We start from the raw sequence: 10,000 nt of genomic DNA, 5'->3' as shown, positions 1-10,000 counted from the left end.
GCAATCTTTAGGTGTATGCCACACTGTATGTTCCTGCAGCCATGGAAGATTGAACCAGCAAACTTTATGAACGAGTTTGAAGTCCAAGGTGGTAGAATAAAGAACTTAGCACATTCATTTTTTGAGAAACGGACAGAAAACCAGGAGTTGCCCTGCGAGCAGAGTCTCTTTCGATCTTCCTAGATAAGTCGGGAAGAGGAAAGTAGACTCTGCTCGCCTCCTGCACATTTCGTATTGAGTATGCGTTTAAAAATTTAAATGTATTCGGTGTCAGCTTCATTTTTTTTACTGAAAAATGTAGAGGTTTCTGTCAGACTAGTTTCTGTAACCGACACACAGGAAAAACTCATGGGAATTCTAACAGTTAAAATTGCCACGCTGTTGTAAATTTCAAAATATTGATAACGCGCGGGGATTGATCATGTGCAAAAATTAAAAAAAGAGGTTTGACAGGTCGAAACTGGACTGACTCATCCAATTTTTTGATGAGCGGCAAATCAAACAATGTGGAGTCCGACTTATCTAGGAAGATCGAAAGAGACTCTGCTCGCAGGGTAACCAGGAGTGAGATACCTTCTCTTTCAACTTGCCTCGATTCTTCAAGTCTTACTGAGAAGTTTCTACATTCCTATAGACACGCTTTTCTCAAAGATTTGGGGAAAACCATCTGCCAAGAATACGAAAACTCCACTTCTCCAAACTCCTCCGCAGAAGCTCCTTAACATTGCCACCGATTATGCAAAAGTTGAAAGCATTTTGCCCGTTTTTTTGCAACTATCAAGTACTGATAACCATTTTGCGAGAAAGACTTCCCTCATCGATTTTGAGGCTGTTTTATAAAAAGGAATGACACTGCAGTAGAAAAATAGCTTACCGTATTTTCCATTTCAAAACTATGATTTTTTCAGGTTAACCCAAACCGGACATAACAACTAAAAAAATAATTATGTGTGTTGTATTGAACACTCATTGTTACTGTAAAAAGCCTATTGTTCAACAACATGCCACAACAAAAATATTGCTGGTTTTCACTCACGTGATCAACAGCCATGTTTTTCAAAGAAAACAAAAGGAAGCGTTTGCATAATAATAGAGTTAAATTCCCGGAGGCCGCCTTTTCTTTGTTTAGGGCACCAACATGGCGGTCGTGACGTCATGTGAAAACGGAGAATAGCGGTCGCTTTGGTTGAACTGAAAAAATTCCAAGCAACGAGTTATTAATTAAACTGCTTTGTAAAGGTACAATAGAGGTTAACTATCAATAGAGTTATTTCAGTAGTTATGACTTAGAGTTAGAGTTAACGACTGCGAAAATCCTGAATTCAAGATTTTGGACTGCCAAAATCCTGAATTCACGATTTTGGAATTCAAGATTTTGGTAGTCCAAAATCTTGAATTCCAAAATCGTGAATTCAGGATTTTGGCAGTCCAAAATCGTGAATTCAGGATTTTGGAAACTTAACTCTAACTCTACGACATAACTCTATGAAAATAACTCTAAGAATAGCTGTCCCCGGTACAATGTAACACTTCCGTGCGATGAACAGTCTAATGACCTTTTGTGTGTCACTAATTGTCTTCGTTGAGAAAGCGAGGATTCCTTTCAGTCTTACCAAGTGTGTTTTGATTTGCTATAAATTACAATTACCTGCTACGTCGAGACTACCATCAAGAACAAGGAATCTGCAAAGCAGCCCTTCCATAATTTGCTTTACCTGTAACATAACACTACTAAAGTGATCCAGGTATGCATCGTGTGTTGACTTCAGAAACCTACATTAGCATGGCCTCATTAAATCTCGTGTTTTACACTCACATTCGAAGTGCTGGGAAGGACACGGAGGCGTTAACCCGAGTTCTTTACGCTAATATGTACATGTGTTGTAACTTGCACCTGAACATAATTTGAATGAAGTTAGCCGTTGCTTCAAACACAGCACTATTTTCAATTAAAAATTACAAAATCAGGCCTGCTTTACTCTAAAACGGTCTTGTAACCTATGCAAAGATACCATGAAAGGAAATATATTGGGCTACAGTCCTCAAATATTTAAAACAAAAATAGTAACAAACTCATCACATAAATATAAAAGTTGATTGCCTCCTTATTCTACTTAGGAATTAGAAACAACATTACTACACCTACAGCTGTACGAGTTTCTTTCTTAACTGGTTACAATTTTTAATATATATGATTTCCATTTACCACGACTGATTTAAACGAACAAAAGGAGATGACCACACTGAAGCCAATAAAATAAAGCGATAGGATATAGTCGCTGTGCAAGCCACTGAATTCATTCAAGAGCTGAGACTGCTGATATTAATTTTGCAAGAAGGGAACGATAATAGAGTAATTATTATTGAAACCAGTCTCCTATTTAATACACAATTTACAGCTTAGAAGCCAAAATACTCATTCAAATTTGTTACCCGGCACAAATGATCTATAAATATCATCTAATACTGCATATATTTTCTCAAATGATGGTCGTTGTTTTGGGTTTATTTCCCAGCAATTCCGCATGACACAGTAAATTTTCTGTGGGCATCCATCAGGACATTCCATGCGATAACCTCTCTCAATCGTCTCCATCACACTGTCGATGTGCTGAAAAACCGAAAAAAGTTAATTGCACGATCTGAAGCACAGTGCAATACACGTGCAGACAGGCTCATGTTCTTTACAAACACATTTAATCGAATTACCAGCACTACAAAATACTTTCAAGATTCGCTTGATTGCCACCATTTGAAAGCAGCTATGTCACGTTATTTTAGGGTGTTTCACGAGTTAAAACCCGAAAATGGTAATGCGGAATTCCTTCACTGATAAAATTATCGTTACATCACAAACAAGATGATTCTGAGCAAAAAAAAAACCCGACAATTTCAAGATTACCCAAATGCAATCCGTTTCAATCTCGTCCATTCTTATCCATCCGTGCTTTTCTTCAATTCCTTTTCAATCTTGTCCATTCTTGTCCATGCGTGCTTTTCTTTCCTTTTGCTGTGCTTATTTTATGCAATGCAATGCTTCATTCTACTTTTTGGGCATTTTGGGTATCATGAAATTACATCACTTTGCGTGACATGACCCCTTCAAACTCCTAGCTTCACCAACTTCAGCTTCCCAGCTGCACTTGTAAATAGACGACTGGTTTGCCTCCGGCCAGTTGGGATTCTTAACAGTTGTTGTTGTTGTTCTGTTCCGTCGTTTCGTTAATTGTTTCATTGGCCCTGAAAAGCCCCTATGGGGAGCGTCCAATTAAGTATAGATTATTGTAATTTCCATATCTAGGCGAAAGGTAATACCAGAGTAGTACATGAATGGTCTGTCTTTTTGGGTAGCACATGCTTCAGTATGTTAGGCCTTTCAAGGAAATAATGTACCTTGTGTAACAAAGATGAATGAAGAGATCAATCATCTCCATACAGTCATTAAAAAAATCTATCACCTACCACTCGAGGATATGGTGTTCTCCCAAATGAAAAAAGTTCCCACAACAACACACCGTAACTCCATACATCTGATTGGGTTGAAAATTGCTATGGAATAAACAACGCTGGTGTTATTGTTAGAACACATAAGTCACCATTTTTGGAATGTTTCATAACAATGTAATATTCAAGCCATGAAGTCACACCGTAAATAAACAAACTATGATGGTGTAATTTGTGGGGTTTTGTATCGTGCATTATCATAAATTAAGGCAACCATGGCACAGAAAATTTCGTTTTGCCATCACATTTCGCTGAAGCTTTGGATTATCTTCATATTGCTAAGTGCAAACGTACTTCTGAATTTTTGAAATTTCTATCACAGCAGTTTGTGAGTAATACTAATCCTTTGCATCTTAGTTATAAAATAGTTTTGGTAAAATAGTTTTTACCCTTCTTTTTCTACATGCTAATTCCATCGTTTAATGCTGTTTAGTATAAACACACAGGTGATTATACAAAATCGCGCGCTCTCATTGGTTCGCTATCTTGGATTATTTGCCACTGTAATTGACGATGATTTCGCGTTGAAATGTTTTTTTTCTCTTTTTTGAAATAATTACCTGTGTATTTATACTAAAACAATTATTCGCCGAAGGCGAAGTGATTATCGGTGAATATTCACCTAGACTTCGTCTCGGTGAATATTCACCGATAATCACTTCGCCCTCGGCGAATAATTGTCAATTAGTCTTTAACGGTTATTACTTATTAAGATGTAACAACCATTTCAACTAACGTCAAAGTGAAAAACTATAACTCTCTCTTCACCCAATGAGGTGTAAATACCGAATGGCCAGAAAATCCCTAGGTTGATTTCACCACGCTGGTAAACCTTGAACATGAAGGTAGAGCGCTGTTAAGCACGCTTGGCATTCACCCTCACACATTTGAATGAATACAGAGAATTCAAATGTTAAAAAAAGTGCATTTGAGCTTTCACTGATGTTGACGGAGCCACTTGATCTGTAATAATTAGTGCCTTTTTTTAGCTCGAGTAGTGAGTCTACCATACCCCCTGTTTGATGGCCTCAGGAGCTGTCCATTTGATAGGAAATTTTCCACCTTCTAAATTAAAATCAGCTCCCCTTGCTAGTCCAAAATCTGACACCTGCCATGAAAGAAAAACAAGGTTCCATACTTGAAACTAAAAACGTGTCCACATACACTATGAATAAACTAGGTACGCAAAACGTACCTGTGTTTAATGCGATTATGGGACTGAACTGGTAATTTCTTTTATGAGGGAATGAAAACTGGTGTTTTATAAAATGGGAATACCACAATTCAAAGGAGGATACAATAAGTGCCTTATTAAGTTGTGTGTTAATGGGCAAGTTGGTTTTACGGAAGACCAGTGTTTTGGTTGTTGAAGGTGGCTCAAACGATGTTCCATAGGACAATTGCATGCTATTCGTAAAACTAATTACGTTTCCATTTATTATTAGTCGTTTCTTTGTGGCAATAAGACAATGCACTGTTTGTATCTGTGGGAAATTAAAAACCTACACATTACTCGCAAAGATTAGGGCACACGGTTTCCGGTATTGTGGTCTGCCATGTGTTTGGCCAGCTTGGCGTGGTATGTGGTATATTAGCAGAAACGGCCATAAGTCAAAGGAACTTGTCGATGTAGATGCAATGCTGCTTAAGCCTCGGTGGACCACAGCTGCTCATCGGCTTACAATGAATGATTTAGTGACCAACCTTGATTGGAAGTATTGGTGGATACTGGTTTCTATGGTTGGCCATTAACTTTTAAATGTTTGGTTCAGTTTGTGACATTACTACAATGTCAAAATGTAGATTTCACTTTCTTCCAGCTAAGGGTAAAGGCCATCGGTTCTTTTCATTTCCGTAGTATTACGACGATTAAGCGTCGAATTGAAATTTTTGAGAAAAAATGTTCAAGCCTGTGCACAAACTCAAAGAAATCAAGTTGAAGTTTATTGCAGACTGTATGCAATCCTTACAGAAAAAAAGTACACTCAGATAGAAATCAGCTAGTCGAGACAATAATTGATAGTGCTTTAAGAGGGAAACACTTGTAACATCAGCATACCCGGTTATGTTTTTTTTAAAATACAAATTCTACGACCTGTAGAGAAGAAGGTGTTGGCCTTTATATTTCTCGATAACTAAATTCATTAGGAGCCAAGATTTGGAATTATATGGGGAAGGAATAGAATCATGTTGGATTGAAATTACGGAGAGAAAACAAAAGAAAATAATAGTTGGATGCATTAATAGACACCCATCGATCTACTGACTGCGCCCATCTGCACAATGCGCTTAAAGAGCAATTGTAAAATTTAAACAATAAAGGTAACGAGATTTTTGTTTTAGGTGACAGACATAAACGTGCTAAATTACAGTAAAAATAACCAATCATTTGACTATCAAGACATCCTTCTTGAATTGGGTCACATGCCATTGATCACTGAAGCCACTCGTATAACGGAACATACCACAACTTTGATTGATCACAAAAAAAAAATTACAAGAGCTGGGATATGTTTAGCACATATAACAGATCATTTGGCCGTCTTCTCTTCAGTTGCTAACCGCTTTCCCTTGCGCCAAGAAACAATACTTCAGTAGTGTATCAGCTCTCGTAACCTGCTATTGTTTGGTATTGTAAACAGCTTCTATTGTTTTTTAAGTCTAAGTCATTGTTTCAATTATTTAGTCTTTTAATTTTGGCTAGCGTAGCGAGCCAATCACATTCGATGTTACGAGAAATACTTCCGAGATTACTCTCACTTTTGAGGGTGATGATCTTGAATGTATAGATTTTAGTAAACTTGTCGCTGAGGACGTTAATGAAAGCATGAATAACGACGTCCATGTGTTACAATCTCTGTCTGGTAAACACGCGCCCTTGCGTAAATTATCGAACAAAAAGATAAAACAGTCTGCTAAACTTTGGATATCCAACGCCATTTTAACCCTAACCCTGAAACCCCTTTGTCCGCGGGATCTGGCGATGGCGGATATGTTGGATATCTAATTCCACAACTGGACAATCGTGATCAGAGATGCCAGGTATAATGTCTATCTGGTGAATTCTAGTTGGGTTATTGACAACATCTAAATCTAATATGTTTAGTTCCCTGGTTGCTTCTTCTACTATTTGCACGAGGCCACAGTCATCTAACAAGTCAGAGAAGTAGTTGTGGAGGCAGGCACGTGAACATGGCTTTAGCTAGCAATTTTTACTAATCCCAGGCAGAAAAGTTGAAATCTCCTGCCAGGATGATCTCAAGATTACTCTTAAACGTGATCAGTGATTTTTCCATGTCCATCAAGCTCTCTTCGTCACCAAAATATGGTCTGTAATATGCACCAATATGGATGGATTTTCGTCCTGCGCAGTCGAGTTTACACCATAATAACTTGCAGTTGGTTTCCCTCTCAGGTTCTCGGACCAATAGAAGATTGGTCTTTGCGGCGATAAAAAAAACCACCACCATGATGTCACAAAATTAAAAATCTTACACTGTGGTTAAGCTTCACTTGAATTCTCTTTACATGTGTTTTACATGCACTTCCCCAAGCTAATATGCCATACGAAATGTAAGGATAAATTAAGTCATAAGAAATTTGTTTGAGTTGTTGAATAGAGAGATAATATCTTAGTTTCAATATCACTTCAATATTACGGGATATACGGGAACAAATAAAGTGATACTGCATTCCAAGTAAAAAACTCATCAATCATAACTCCTAGATATTTTATACACTGATTACGATCTATTGTGTGAGACGATCGATCGATCGATATTCCTTGGGCTAAGATTAATTGTTATGTCCTTTTTCCTTGGAGACCCTACTATCATATTATCAATTATCAAGTTTGTTTTACTCATATTGATAGATAACTTATTAATATCACACAACTTTTTCAATATGGACATTTCAGAGTTCATTAAATATTCGAGAGTTTTAAGATCCTCCGCAGTGGCAAAAATATTCACATCGCCTGCAAAAAGTTTAAAACCCAATTGTTCTGAGCAATTTGGCAGGTCATTTATGTACCATAAAAATAAGAGAGGCCCAAGGGTGCTTCATTGCGGGGTGCCACATAGCATTGTCTGATTGGAAGATTCAGATCCAAAAACTGCAGACTGTTTCCCGCTTAAAACATAAGCGTGAAACCAATTCACAGGAGTTCCTCTTATTCCATAACATTCCAGTTTGCTTAACAACATCAAGTTTAATTTAATGTTTAAGCTTTATAAAATTTTCGTTTATTAGGGTTTTTACTAAGAAAGTGAGTTCTAAATAGTTTTTGTCGACACTTCATTGAATTTAGGCAGACCTGCTAATTACAAGCAAGCTTATTGAGGCAAATATAGAATCAACGTCAGTGAACTATTTGTGGCTTCTGTTTAAGGATGCCATAAAGGTGCAGAGAAACATCCCACACAAGAGCTGTAAACAGAAAGATAATCTACCTTGAATAAAGCACGGGATTAAATGTCTCATTAAAATACGAGAAAGATTAAACATTAAGCAGAAGAGGGCTCTAGCACTAAATGATACACAGCATTACCATCTTCTTGATTTGAAAATTAAGGACATCAAGAAAAAGATCCAGAGTGAATCTAGAAGAGAATATTAGGAATACGTGGAATCTATTATTACTTCAAACGTTCAAACGAGGATAATACCAGTCAGTATTCAGGGATGAAGAGATTCTGCACCTTTATCAACGACCAGAACTCTGATAACATGGGAGTGCCAGCTCTGAGAATTGATGGTAAAACTGTATCTGACCATAAGGACAAAGCTAATGCCCTGAATAGGCATTTCTTCTCCGAATTCACCAAAGTTTCAATAACAGAGCAACAAACACAATTTTCCACTCTACCTAATTACCCTGTAGTGATCGAAGTCAACATAACACGGGAGGGTATCAAGAAGCTGTTGTTGAAATTGAACACACATAAAGCACCTGGCCCAGATGGCCCACGCCCTATCGTCTAGGGTTAGACTGTTTGATGATGACACCATTGCATACCTCACCATCAAATCTGACCTAGACTCGAAAATTTTTCAAAACGATCTTGATAAGTTAGCTCAGTGGCAGAAAACGTGGGACATGAATTTCTGCCCGGATAAGTGAGAAGTCCTCCGAGATGGCCAGGAACGACAGCTCATCCCGCAAGACTATATTCTCCATAACGAATACTTCAAGTAGTTGGCACTTCAAAGTACCTAGGTGTTACTACCTTGTCAGATCTAAGTTGGAACCGTCATATTGATAATATTACTAGAAAAGCTAATAGTACTCTTGTATTCTTGAGACGTAATCTACAAGTAAACTCTGCTAAGATCAAGATATCGGCTTATTTTGGCCTAATTTGTCCACTTTTAGAATATGCAGCAACAACATGCGATCCTTATACTGTGACACACACAGTAGGAAAATAGAGATGGTACAGCGGCGAGCTGCATGCTTTGTAGCCAAAAATTATCACCGCAGAGCCAGTGTAGGAGAAATGCTTGATCAGCTGGGATGGGAATCGCTTCAAAGCAGGAGGAAAGTAATGAGAATTTGCATGTTATATAAGCTACACAACGGGCTAGTGGCTGCAGACGGAATGCCAAAGCTAACTCCAATGCATAGAGCCAGCAGGCATTTGAATACACAAGCATATAGAGTACCTAACTCAAGAACCACAAATATTCCTTTTTCCCACGTACGATAAAGGAATGGAATTCGTTGCCTGAGGACATTGCTACCCTACCAAGCTTGGATTCATTTAGAAAACTGCTATCTGTGTGATGGCCGGCTAGCTTTCCATAATTATCATTATTTTCTTTTTTTATTTATTTATTTGATTATTTATATTTTATTTTATTTATTTATTTTTTTGTAATTTATTTTCAGAACCGTTGTAAGAATCTTCAGATTTGAAGGATTCGTTATTATTAAAGGTAAAGTCACTTTCATTTAACGTCGGTTGTTCCTTCAGTTACGAAACTGGTATAAATGGAAGCCGACGGTACACCCTATATCCACCTCCCTCTGTCAGTGCTCTGTTTCACGGATATTTAAAGTTATAGCTACACGAATCAGAGGGAAGTCAACACAGACGTTGAAGTCAATGAGGATCGAACCGGGGACCTCTGGCTCAAAATCCATTTCTGGCAGCATTATTATTATTATTATTATTATTATTATTATTATTATTATTATTATTATTATTATTATTATTATTACCGTTGCTGTTTTATGATTTTAACTCGAGAGTGTTGGAGGATGGGAATGTGGCGATCTGATAGGACAGGAGCCTCGAGACAACACAGAAGGTTCAACATAATTATCCAGACATTACTGTGGTGGATCGAGCGGCTGAGGAGTGGGCATTTGTCGATTTTTTGGTGCCTTGGGATAGGAAATAAGAGAGGACGAGAAAATCACCACTGCTCTCGTTTGGCAAAGGAAATCAAGAAGATGTAGCCGGTTTCGACCAAGACTGGGCCATTGGGG

At 37.7% G+C, this 10,000-nt stretch overlaps 1 protein-coding gene across 1 annotated transcript in view; it reads right to left on the bottom strand.

Annotated features, from left to right (window-relative positions):
* Positions 1 to 1,601: 1,601 nt before the first annotated feature.
* LOC137984726 (tyrosine-protein kinase CSK-like) overlaps positions 1,602 to 10,000 on the bottom strand; it is a 60,511-nt gene continuing 52,112 nt past the window's right edge. Inside the window, exons 15-17 of the mRNA XM_068831991.1 lie at positions 4,517 to 4,612; positions 3,463 to 3,549; positions 1,602 to 2,611 (exon numbers count right to left, since the gene is read on the bottom strand). Coding sequence (XP_068688092.1) covers positions 2,417 to 2,611; positions 3,463 to 3,549; positions 4,517 to 4,612 — 378 coding nt within the window. The 3' untranslated portion in view covers positions 1,602 to 2,416. The remainder of the gene's footprint in view (positions 2,612 to 3,462; positions 3,550 to 4,516; positions 4,613 to 10,000) is intronic.

Source organism: Montipora foliosa, chromosome 2 (genome assembly GCF_036669935.1).
Source record: "Montipora foliosa isolate CH-2021 chromosome 2, ASM3666993v2, whole genome shotgun sequence".
Taxonomy (NCBI): Eukaryota; Metazoa; Cnidaria; class Anthozoa; order Scleractinia; family Acroporidae; genus Montipora; species Montipora foliosa.
Note: the sequence above shows the minus strand (reverse complement) of the source record. Positions and strands in the feature narration are given on the sequence as shown.